We start from the raw sequence: 12,247 nt of genomic DNA on the forward strand, positions 1-12,247 counted from the left end.
TGGGAGCAACCTCTGAAGGTCACCCAGCTCTATCTCACCTCCTGTTCAAAGCAGGGCTATCACCAACACCTGATCAGCTCAGATTGTTGGTACCCAGGAAGAAAATTAAATAGAGAAGAGGCTGACCAGCTATGGTTGTTGTGCTTCACTCACACATGTACAGCAGGGACACCTATGGAATATATTACAGTTCTACAAGTGGAGGAAATGCTATTTGCCTCTCAGAGGAGACATTCCCTGTGAAAGGTGCCAAAGGTGTCTTGGTATGCCTGATGTTTCTTTCTCAGTTTAGACACATTCTGGATATTTTGGATCCCAAGGATTTTGCTCTGATTATGGGTTTTGCAAGACTGGGAGGGTAGTTGAACACCTGGATGGGTGATTCCAAGAAAATACCTTTCAGCACAGGAATTTCTACAGAAGATGGCTTTTTGGATATGTTCCAGGCTAGGAAGGCACGTGAAAAGACCTCTAAGATCGAGTCCATCCTTTGACTGATCATCATACTGTCAATTAGACCATAGCACTAAGTGCCATGTCCAGCCATTTCTTGAGCACCTCCAGGGACGGTGACTCCACTACCTCCCTGTGCAGTCCATTCCTATGCTAATCACATCAGTAATATGCAATGTGATCAATAGTTGGGTTGTTTATTTTGTTCTGCAGTAATTCTTCAGGTGGAGGCGGTGTGGTTTTTTCAAAAACTTGGATTTACTACATTCAACTATACTATCTGGTCCCAAAAGGCATTCCCTTTACATACAAACTTAGTATTTCCTACTATCTCTACACTACTGCGACTGCAACAAATGCCACATGGGGCATGGAAGGAATATGGCCCAGAGGGAAAATAGAGCAGGCATCTCCCAGGAGGCCCACATGGCAACTGAGAGATATGGATAAAGGCTCAATGGACTTGAAATGAATGCAATGATTTTTCTCAGGGGGTACTACTAAAACAAATAACTAGCATCTCTATTCAGCACATTTTTAAAACTAATACAAAATGGCAGTTTTCAGCACAGATACTCACTCATATTAGTGGCAACAATTACAAAAGGTCTTAGGTAGGTTTTCTTCATGTTCTGGGCCACGTTGTTGAAATATTCCTCATAGTGCCTGAGCAGGTGAGCGGTGCCACCCTCCGTTCGCTGAATTTGCTCCCAGTGCTCCTTGTTGCTGCGGTCCAGTAAAGCACTGCCCACTTTGATAATATTCTGAGAAATAAAGTACAAGCCTAAATTATGAAGCAAACAAAGTGCTGGGTTTCAAGTGAAGAATATTGAAACTGATTGGCATTACCACCTTAGGTGAGTGTATAGTGAAATATTTTAATGCAGGCATGTTTTACTGCAGCCGTATGAAAATATGCACACCAGTTACTCACCCTCAGGTTTTTTTGTTACTTAAACAAATCCCCCCCAACTTTTTATAAGCAAAGTAAGCCAAAATTGGAGGCTGTAAGAGAACTGCCTACTTTCCCCTTAATGACAGGAAATCTAGCAAGAAAATGCAGAAGGAAAACCTAACCATGTTTTCTTTGTCTCAGAGAGATAAGAAACACAAAAAGCACAGCTTTTAGTAGGTACACTGAAGAACTCCCCCAGAGAAATCAAAATAACGTTTTTTTCCAAAAAACAAAAGAAAGCCAGAGACAGCAATATCACTTTCTCTTTAATTTTTTCTTTCACTTTGTTGTTTCCTGGATAACAAAGACAACTTATATGGTGAAAAATTACAAAAGTATTAACTTGCACAGACAAATTTGAAAATACATAGGAAAACTTAAATCATGTTACTGTCTCCCCATTTTTATGTTGCTTACAAATGATATTAAAAAGTAAGTTCTTTCTGAGGACCTCCCCCTTCTGCCCTTTTTTAGAAGAATATGCAAAGAGACCCTCAGGCTCAATGAGGCTAAAAGAGACTGCCAGTATGACACCTTAACCTAGGGTGAGAAGCATGATATGGTTCCCAGGAATGCAGGAGACACACGCAGTACTTGGTACCAGGCCTCCTCCATATTTGTGAATATTATTTATGTTTTTTTATTATCTATTTTTCAGGTTTCTACTTGAGACTATAAAAAAATAAATTCCTCCTCCCCCTGTGCTCCTTCAGCCTAGGCTGTTACCTCCTTTTTCTCATGAGCTGTATCCATTAGTTTTCAAATTCCTGACCTATCCTAAAATATTTAGGGAGTTCTTGAAAACATCATCTGTATGAATTTCAGTGCCAAATGCAGAGAACAATAAATTAAACCGAGGTTTCCAAACCATTTCTTTTTTTGCTTATTCTTATTTTTGTTTAACAACATATGCTGAAAACGAAGTTCCTTCTCAAGATCTGAATGGGGGAATTCATCCAGTTCCCAGCCCACAAGAAAGGAAAAACAGAATCTCTCAAAATGTCAAAATCTGGTGCATCTCAAATGTAAAACATTTCAGAAGTTCTCCACTCTCTGTGGACTCTACAGCCCAAGACACAGAGGAACTTTCTCAGCCACATTTCCTCCTGCTCCTATGTCCTCAGTGACATCCTCTTCTGGTGAAGCTTGCCTTGCACAGGGTCTCCAAGTTCACCCCAAAGTCTGCCTGACCCAGCTGGTCCTCATGGAGTACTGTTAACAGTGACCTGCTCACTAGTATTAGCAGGTCTTTGGTAATAACTGGGCCTTTTGTGAATGCTCTGGCCAGCAGAAGCTCTCTGGCATGGATTTTAGTATGTGCCTTAAAATATCAATATGACATGGAATGTCTTTCAGTGTACCAGCTCACGACTCAAGTGTTTTCAAACTGAATTAGAGGAAACCTTCAGACTCGGTAACTGGCTCAGACTTAGTTCACTGCACATTTAAATGAACATGATCACATTAGGCACGTTTTACAATAAAACTGAATATAGTACACAAAACTATTTTAGTCAGGAATAACACATGAACTTGATTTTTTTTTAATATGGGGAATTTTGCTTTTGGCTGTTACTATGATAGTATTTATTAGAGGAGCTCTGTCCATTTTATTTGTATTACACACACATACACGTGCATATACACATGAATAACCAACCTTCCATTCCAAATTGAGAAGACTGGCTTATCTGTGAAACAGATTAAGCAATTACATGATATTTGGTGCACCTTGGTGAAAGACAAATTTAATTATCCATTGCCAACTATCTTTTAAGACAAACTGTAAGGGCTCAGCACAATATACAGTATCTCTCTTACCTCATTGAATTCCACATCTCTTGTGGCTGCCAAGTCAAAGCCTTGCTGCTGGCTCTCATACTGGAGGACTCGGATCATCATCTGGTAAGATGTTCTCACGTCGTTGCCATACAAGCTGTGTGTGTATTTGGTGGCATTGTGCAGCGCTCTCACGATCCGTATGGTTTTGTCCCCATCCAACTTAGTCTCATTGCGGTGTAACTTCTCATTCTGAATCAAAGACAGGAAGGACGAAAAAACCCAATGATGTATCTTTTTTTTTTTCATTCTAGTTACAAAGACAATCATAATTTAGAGATTTTTGGCACATGGGAGTTGTTTGGTCAAAATTTTGTTTGTCTTGAGAAAGGGTTGGCAACAAAACTCAAGGGCAAATGTAACTGAAAGCCAGTAAAGCGCAAGGGTCCTGATGGAAAATGAGGGGGTTCAAAGACTCAGTCAAAAGATTGAGTGCAGTGACATCAAACTGGAGTCCGAACCGATGATCTTTTAAAAAATGACGGGAAAGACAACACAGCTTACCATGATTTTTAGATCCACAAAAGTGTTGGTGGTGCAGTTGAAAAGCTCAGGAGGCAACCAGCCCTTCTCAATGTTACAATGGCGAACAGCGTTTCCTGCAGGAAACAAAGCATCAATGGCAAATAATGTTCTGAATTGTGCTAGGTAAATACTCATAGATTTCAGCTATCCTAAGTTTTCAGATTTCATATGTATTTCAATTTCCAAACTGGAGATCCCTGTCAGAGAAAAGTTAAAGACTACTAATCTTCATGAAACACTTTCCCCAGGCTTCAGAGAAAAGTCAGGCAAGCTTCCAGCTCTGCCAACTCAGTTCTCAGCCTCATTGCCCTAATGTTCTCAAATTAATTCATTTATTTATACCAAATATGAGAAGGACTCTGCACTTCCTAAGTACTCTTGAAAACCAATCCCTGCTCAGATTTCTGTGCAATAGCCTGTATAGGAAAACCTTCTGGATAAATGCTGTCCTCATGTCAACACATGCCAGCACCTCCACATGCTGCATGTGCTAAACACTTCAGCCAACAGGCATAGTTGCCTTTTTGCCACTTGTAAATGGACTGTGAGCAGCTTACTGTTTAATGTAGCCTACTATACTTTGTACTGCTTGTCAAATAATTTTGAAATGTGATTCTTGGCTGTGGATCCGTCATTGTGAATTGCAAGTTACAGATTCAAAATTTACATTTGTGCTAGTTAATTAGCACATAACATACTGCATGTGTCTAAGGTATTTAATTACCAATATCTAAATACAAAATATAATTATTTTTACTGTATTTAATTATATTATTTCTATTCCATGATTAGGTGAATACAATTAAGCTTTAGGTTCTTTGTCTGAATACTCATTATTATAAAGCTTACTTTTTTTGAATGTTCTGTAAAATTTACTTAAAACGTGCAACTTCTATAAATTCCTATAGCCTTGCCCACTAGCCTATTTTCTAGAAGAGACACCAAGGTCAACCACAAGAACAGTACAGAAAGCTTATTTTAATTCAACTTTATAGTGCTTAACAATGTAAATATTCTTCACCTTAAAAAAAATAAATCAATTCTATCTCCTAAAATCTTCAGAACATGAGCTTGCATGACAACAAATCTTCTGCACACCTACAGGCAGTGGCCTCCCCCCAGTAATATTTGGGGCAGTCAGATAGCTATTTATAACTCACTGAGCTTAAAAAGCACTCACAGCAGAGAGTTACCAGGCTCAGAAGCAAGATAGAGGTTTCATTTTTCACAGAACAGCCTTCAGAAAAGATTGAAAACTCTGTTTTCAAAAATCTGATACATGTTTTTAGGAATATATATATAAAAGCAGGTTGTCATTTGCCTGTTGTACAAAACAACACAACTCGCATGCTTTATAAAAGGTTGTTTTTCAGCATCTCACTTATGAATTAGAGAAAAGATGTTGGGTGGAAAAACATGAGTTCTCTTGTAACTCTTAGCTTTAGTAGCCTGCAACGCTAGTAAAGCAGTCATCACATAAGTGATTTTCCACACTTTATCTTTGCCCAGAGGAGCTGTATTGCAAAAGAACATTTACAAGTCACTATAAACTAAAACTTACATGTGCAAGAATTGCTTGAGAAACAGAAAATAGAACATTGGACTGTGCTTTTTGGAAAATAGAGATTTTCTGTTTTTTGTACATGTTTATTTGCTGCACTTTTGTATTTATTTATTGCTCTTGTTCCAAATGTATTTTAACAATTCTTTGGTTTCAGCTAGGTAAACTTTTCTGCTCATGATATGCATGAGCTGTGCTGCAGTTCTAGACCAAATTAATTAATGCCATTCCTTATGTACACATTTTTTTCTCTTCCCCGCCTTTAAACAGGCATGTAGATAAAGTAGTTAATGAATTACCCAGGGAACTTACCCACTGATCCTTTAGGACATGGCACAGCAGCTGGCTGGCCAAACTTGGTCTGTGGCCACCATATACCAGCCTCGAAAGCTTTGGGACAGCCATTATAAATTACTGAAAGCAGAAAAAGAAATGATGCAATTTTTCTGACAAGACAAAAATCACAACAAGAAGATATTTCAACCTATCTAAAGGACCCTCCTGTAATTCCTAAGCCCTTTCAGGATACCTGTCCTCTGCAGTGCCTTCCAAGATGTAACCTCTCAGCTGCTCCTTATCCAGCAGAGTGGGCAGACATGTACAGGGAGAGGAGAGCTCAGGATGATTATGGGGCTCTGGATTTTGGCTCTGTCTATCTCTGCTTGCTTCTTTGTTGTGGGAAAACATTTCTCCTTCATTTCACCCACGCACTGTGGCGATGGCTGCTGCAGCAGCTTTGTGCTGATCACAGGAGGAGGGTGAGTGGGTGGGTGAGAGGAAAGGCAGGATGGGCAAGACAGGGAAGAAAGGCAGAGTGCACGAGGTGCACGGCACACACTCTGTGGGCAGAAGGTGCAAGGGCTCTCACCCACCTGTTCATCTGCAGCTCAGCAATACAGCACCTCACTGGCAGATGAACTCAGGTTTAAAGACAAATTGGTATTAGTGTTTTGCCCTCCACATGTTTTGCTCACTGCCTGCTCTGTCCCAGCTTGCTATATTTCCATTTGAAGAAAATTAAAAAGATTAGAATTTTTTTGCTTTTCCCCAGCCCCCATGAGACACACTGGCACAGAATTAAGAGGAGGGGTGTATGCTTAGGCTGCTGCAGCTCCCATTGCCTCTGCTGAAGCCATCCTTCTGGGTTCACATGCACCCCACAATACAGCTGCACGGCCACCGTTGTGTCCCCCCACTTGCCCACTGTCAGAAGCTCTGATCCTGCAGCTGCAGCCCAGCTGATCAGCAGCACATGCTGGACAGGAGGTACCTTCACAGCCCCTCACGGTGACTTCTGCAAAGGGGTTGTCGCAGCGGTTGCACTGACGCCCTATGACACCAGGTTTGCAAGGACACTGTCCCGTCTCCATGTCACAGGCACGCGTGTGGGAGCCAGACGGGAAGCAGTCGCAGGGGTAGCAGGTGTCACTGTTCTGGGGCCTGTAGTAATTTGCCTAGAAAAAACACAATGATAGACACAAGGTATTTGACTGGTACATTCCAAATTACCAACGTTTCTGAAATCCTGCTCTAACAGTATGTGCATCATAAAAGGGCTAATTTTGTAAAGCACAGATAGAAATGACATTACTACTATCAGAAAATGTAATAGCTCTGGGCAGTGTGCTGTGTTAGCCCAGGTAAGCCAGAGAGGCAGAGCTGAGTGCTGGGGCTGCCCTGTGTCATAGAGACCCCAGGTTTGCACTGCCATTTGCAGTGGGGGCAGAGGGCCCATGTTATTTCTTGAGCACTTGCTGCCAGTGCCCGCTAAACATATTCTTGAAGGATTTACAGTTTTCTCTGCTTTGCAATTCCACTCCTATATGGCATGAACAAGCCAGTAAGGAAGGTTCTTGCACTGTCCATTTGTGTTTCACGTAGAGGGTGTAGAGGAAGCAATGATCACATATTCAAATTGGATCTGTACATGCTTTTGATCTGAGGCACTACATGATTGCACAAGAGCATGGAGCTGGCACCCCACTGACTCCATCTAATGCAACAGTTGCCGTGTATCCTGCTGGCATTTTGGACAGGAGCAGGGGGCTAGATTCACAGCCACTAGTCTGCACAGGCCCAGCTCCTCTGATGTCATTCAAGACTATTGTAAAACCTATTGTGAGAAGTCCTTTGTAAAACCTCCACGACAGAGGCGCCTCCACTCCCATGTCCCCCATCTGTCCCTGACTGCCCATGGAAATTCCCTTTAAACTCGTCAGAGGTGGTGCCTTTCGTATTCTTTACCTCTGTCCAGCTGCTAGGCCTTTGGCTGGCCATTGCACAGGGGGGAGCTTCACCCAGCTGCCCTGAGCTGTTTCATGACTATTACTCACTTGTGATACACAAAATACCACTGGCACTCCTCTGCCCCCCTGTCTGATCTCACCCGATAAACAGGGCTGCACTTCAGAGATCAGAGCCAGGCTTTCATCCTCTCAGTTCGGTTTTCCAAACACAAGCAAGATAAGAGCTTCATGCTATGATTTTGAGAAGGGTGGTGCCAGCAAAATGTTTTGGGTAATGATTAACTCCACAGTGCACACACACACACACACACATATATATATATATGATACAAAGCACAACTGTGTGTACTTTGTCTCAGGTACTCACCTGTAGTTATTAGCAATACAGTTACTTTTTAAACTAAAGAACTTTTGACTTAAGGCTGGTTTCTTTTGCTTACCTTGCAGTGGCATTCTCCATTGGTCTTATTGCAATCAGAATCAAACCCTTTACTGGTCTCACAATTACATGGGCCACAGATGGGATTTCCCCACCAACCTCTGGGACAAGGCAGGTCGATCCTACAAAAGAAAATCAAATTGAAAGTTATTTTAAGTTTCCTTTTAAAACACATGAAAAAAAAGAACTTGGGGCCAAATCTGCACTCAACTTCATCAGCTTATGTAGACTAATGTATCTCAGCCAACAATCAATACATATATAAATGCATATACACTGCAATACAAGAAAATTTAGAATATCAGTGCTATGAAACCCTAGAGGGAACATTTCTCTAAATATTTACAAGTGCATGGTTTACCTACCACCACAAACTGCCCTGGGATACAGCTGCCCAACATTTTATATTCCACTCCCCATCCCCACAGATTCCTGCCCCAGCCCTGCTGTGGGTGGCAGGGCTTCTTGTCCAGCCTACAGGGACACCATCTCAGGTGCAAAGCTGGTTGCAAACTCACCTTATAAAGAAAAGCCACTACTTTCAGCCAACCTGGCTTTCTCAGACAGCTCACTGCAGGGTCTGAAAAGCCCTGGTCTGCCACAGGGGAGGCAGAGGACACATGTGGCTGGAGACATGGAAGAGGGAAGGGTGGCAGCTTTGATCCAGACTATGAATCAAAGCCCGTGATTCCAACTATGAGTGCAGCAGCACAGCTCATTGAAAGTTATGCAGCAAGCCAAAAGCCACCCCAGCCAAAGGATAACCCTCATTTTCACTGGTACTGTTTATTCTGGGTAAGCTTCTGAGCTGGTTATCCCATAGATGCCCCAACACTAGTGCTGGCAAGAGACCCCTGGAAAGGGCCAGAGGCAATGACCTGGGTCTCTAATAGCTGGAAGTCTTTGTCAAGCAACAGCCTAGATGACAACACTGCTGAGACTGTGATCAGTGTAATACACAAGAAATCCCCTTCCTGCTCATTTTAGGAAAGAAAAGCTATTTCCCATCTGTTTTGAAGACCACTACCAATTTTGTTTACAGTAATTACCAGGTTTGTACTTCTATGCTTTAGAATATGAAAACCACACTGCTGCACTTGACACGATGTCAGCAGATAATGACAGGGGACAATGTCTCTGTGTCTCTAATCCAGAGGAATGAAAGACAAATCTGGCAACTGCAAGGCCAACATTTGCAAGCCCATACAACAAAAGGCAGAGGAAGAAGCCTGCAGTTTTCAAAGCGAAGGAAACATCACATGAGCTATTCCTAAACAGGCAGACAAATGCACTTCATTTGCACATCATGAATGGCCCATATTACAGTGAATCAAAGTGCCGCCTCTGGGATAAGACTGGTTGCTGAATGCTTATCTGAGGCCAGGAAGCTGCTGACGAGGGAATCTGCACGTTTCTCCAACAAAGCAACAGACACAGGCTCCCAGACTGTCCAGAGGAGATGGCTTTTTGCCAGTCCAGGGACCGGACCCAAACTGCAAAGCGATTTTATCTGGCTATGGGCCACCAAACTGGTGCATTGCTCTATGTGCTGGGGGAGCTGCAGGAGAGATGCAGAGCAAACTCGGGCAAGGTCCACCACAAGGCACAGGTGAGATGCAGTGCTGTCTAACACAACACAAATGGTTTAGCCCCTGAGCTGCTGATGAAGAAAAGTGGCTCCTGAGTAATATGGAAGTTTGTCTGGTTTCTGGGAAGAGCTCAGGAATGCCAAAAGGCAGGGAGCCTGCAAATACCATCCACTACGAACACTCAAATGGTAACAGGAAAGTTAACCAAAGTGGAAAAGGAAGTGAGAGGACTGCTGCCTCAGAAGAAGAACTACCTGGAAGGATCGAGAAACCAAGAACAAAATAATTCTCTTACTTGCTTTCACAGTACTGTCCATAGTAGCTTTGTCCACATTCACAGGTGTAGCCATGGGATGAGCTGGGTTTGTGCACACATGTGGAGACATGCTCACATGGGTTCAAGTTACATACATCAACACAATCTCTCCCAAAGTACCCTGGGGAGACAAGGTCATAAAATTAGATCAACCATTGTAATTTACGATTTGCATGTCTACAAAAGACTGTCTATCTTAAGCTTATACACTAATAACACATCTACAATAATCAGTAGATTCCCCCTAAGATACTATCAGAAATAAGGTACTCTTTTCCTTCTCAAAATGGGAAAATAGTACAGCCAAAATGATAATGGGCCATTCTTTTTGACAGTCTGTTACCATGCTTGAGGCACCCTTGTGCCTTTGGTTCCCAGTTTTATATTCAGGGCATGTGCTACAAATAGTTTTGTATTCTTTTGCTGCGTGTAGGGGAGGTGACTGTGCTGGGTACTGACAGCATGTGCTGGCTCCATGCACCAAAACAGAGAAAACATTCAAAGTATCTTGATTAGGATGCAGAGTGAGAGACTGAAATTTAACAGCAGAAAAGGCTGGGAAAGAAAATAAAAAGTAAAAAAAAAAAACCAAAAACAAACAAACAAACAAAAAAAACCAAAAAAAAACAAAAACAAAAAAACAAAAAAACCCAAACCAAACCAAAACAAAAAAAAAAAAAAAAAAAAAAAAAACAGAGAAAAGAAAAGGGGAGGTGCACAGGAGTCCTTTGGACCAGAGACTGTCTTTGTTTGGTGGACACGTTGCCTAGATCCTTAGCCCATGACTGCAGTTTCAAGGTGCAATGGGTAAGAGTGAGAAAGATAATACTGACTGGAAAAGGAAGAATCAGAAGATGAACACTTTGCAGGCATGCTTCTGCTGCTGCACTGCTTCTGATGAGTGCATGAAGGTGTGATCCATCTCCTGGATGAGTGCATGGGATGGTCACCAGGTTACCTGGGTCACAGACACAGGAGTAGCTGTCCCAGTCATCACTGCAGTAGCTGTGCTGGGGACACGGGTTGGAATCACAAGGGTTATCCACCTCGCAACCCTCCTTTACGTTGATCTTGGTAGCCTGTTTCATGTTGAGTGTCGCTATGTTTGTAGATGTCTCTCCCATTCTTACTCCCTGGCAACAAAAGACAATTATTTTTAAATTAGAGTCTTCGTTCAGAGTACAGTACTATGTGTTTCACTACTCCCTTTAATTGATGAGGCTACATTTAAAGAAACATCATCTGATGAGTCAAACCCAGATTTTTTTTTTCAGATGTTTTTCCCCTGTGTGATCAGACTTGTACCTGGAAAAGTGGGTAGACTTTACTATTTTGATTCTTAGATTATGAAGGAAACAGAAATGTTTGAGCATGGATGAAAAAGAAACCCCCACATTTTCACCTGGGTATTTTCTCACAAGTTCAAAATCTATTGCTACACTTTTCATTTCATACCTGCATACATCCATAAAATCCCTGTTGAACAGAGACTTGGTCTCCAGATACACCTCCCACAATGATGCTTTTCATTTTCAGTCCAGGTAGTTGATTTCCAATCTGTACAGTGCTCTGTTGAGGAAAAGGACAGACAATAAGAAGCACTATCATCCTCTGTGACACAGCCAGCCTGCTTTCTGTAGTGATGGAGTCAAGCAGTAGCTGACAGTAGATTACAGAAAAACTAAAAAAGCAGTAAGGAGGCAGGCATTGGAATGTGTCTTTTTAAGGACTTCTTCATAAGATATCTTATCATTAGGCTTAATAAATTAATATCATTCATTAGACACAAATCACCACAGAAAATATCTCACAGCATAAGTATTTTTATCCTACTTTCTCCTAAAAACATTTCTGCAGTGCTTAGCTGCAAAGTTATGATGCTGTCTTACCTGGTACATCCCGTAGTCCAAGGACATGACAGCGAGGTACTTGAGATCTTTACCATCTTTAGCACTCTTCAGCTCTATCAATAAATGATGCCACTCCCCATCACTGACTCGTGACTGGCTCATTGTCAAACTAGCAACCTGGCTCAGGCCACTGTACACTTCAAACTGCACGTAGTTGTTCAGTATCTTTGGGGGAAAAAAAAAAGTCTTTTGTATTGGACTGGATGCATTGGAAGGAGAGGGTATGATAATAACATCTCCTAAGACAACCCAAAAAAGGAAAAAAAGACCAAAGAGTAAATACAAGACGAATGCTTGCAAGAACTCCTAGTGTAACTTTCGGCGTTCAGACTCCAACTTACCTTATGGACAAAAAGACCCCAAAACAATAGATGTATTTTTTGCATCTATATTAAGGCATACTACTACCTCTGG

At 41.8% G+C, this 12,247-nt stretch overlaps 2 protein-coding genes across 6 annotated transcripts in view; one reads left to right on the forward strand and one right to left on the reverse strand.

Annotated features, from left to right (window-relative positions):
- TRMU (tRNA mitochondrial 2-thiouridylase) overlaps positions 1-12,247 on the forward strand; it is a 376,674-nt gene that overhangs the window by 50,425 nt on the left and 314,002 nt on the right. The window lies entirely within an intron of this gene.
- The window catches only part of CELSR1 (cadherin EGF LAG seven-pass G-type receptor 1), a 169,153-nt gene that overhangs the window by 29,907 nt on the left and 126,999 nt on the right, over positions 1-12,247 (reverse strand). For all 5 annotated transcript variants that reach the window (XM_051805168.1, XM_051805172.1, XM_051805169.1 and 2 more), the window contains exons 10-19: positions 11,813-11,998; positions 11,379-11,492; positions 10,882-11,056; positions 9,903-10,044; positions 8,020-8,140; positions 6,604-6,787; positions 5,646-5,747; positions 3,752-3,846; positions 3,230-3,439; positions 1,034-1,217 (exon numbers count right to left, since the gene is read on the reverse strand). In XM_051805168.1, the coding sequence (XP_051661128.1) occupies positions 1,034-1,217; positions 3,230-3,439; positions 3,752-3,846; positions 5,646-5,747; positions 6,604-6,787; positions 8,020-8,140; positions 9,903-10,044; positions 10,882-11,056; positions 11,379-11,492; positions 11,813-11,998 (1,513 nt within the window). The remainder of the gene's footprint in view (positions 1-1,033; positions 1,218-3,229; positions 3,440-3,751; positions 3,847-5,645; positions 5,748-6,603; positions 6,788-8,019; positions 8,141-9,902; positions 10,045-10,881; positions 11,057-11,378; positions 11,493-11,812; positions 11,999-12,247) is intronic.

This window comes from Manacus candei, unplaced genomic scaffold (genome assembly GCF_025592945.1).
Source record: "Manacus candei isolate 608988 ecotype Guabito, Panama unplaced genomic scaffold, ASM2559294v1 h1tg000063l, whole genome shotgun sequence".
Taxonomy (NCBI): domain Eukaryota; kingdom Metazoa; phylum Chordata; class Aves; order Passeriformes; family Pipridae; genus Manacus; species Manacus candei.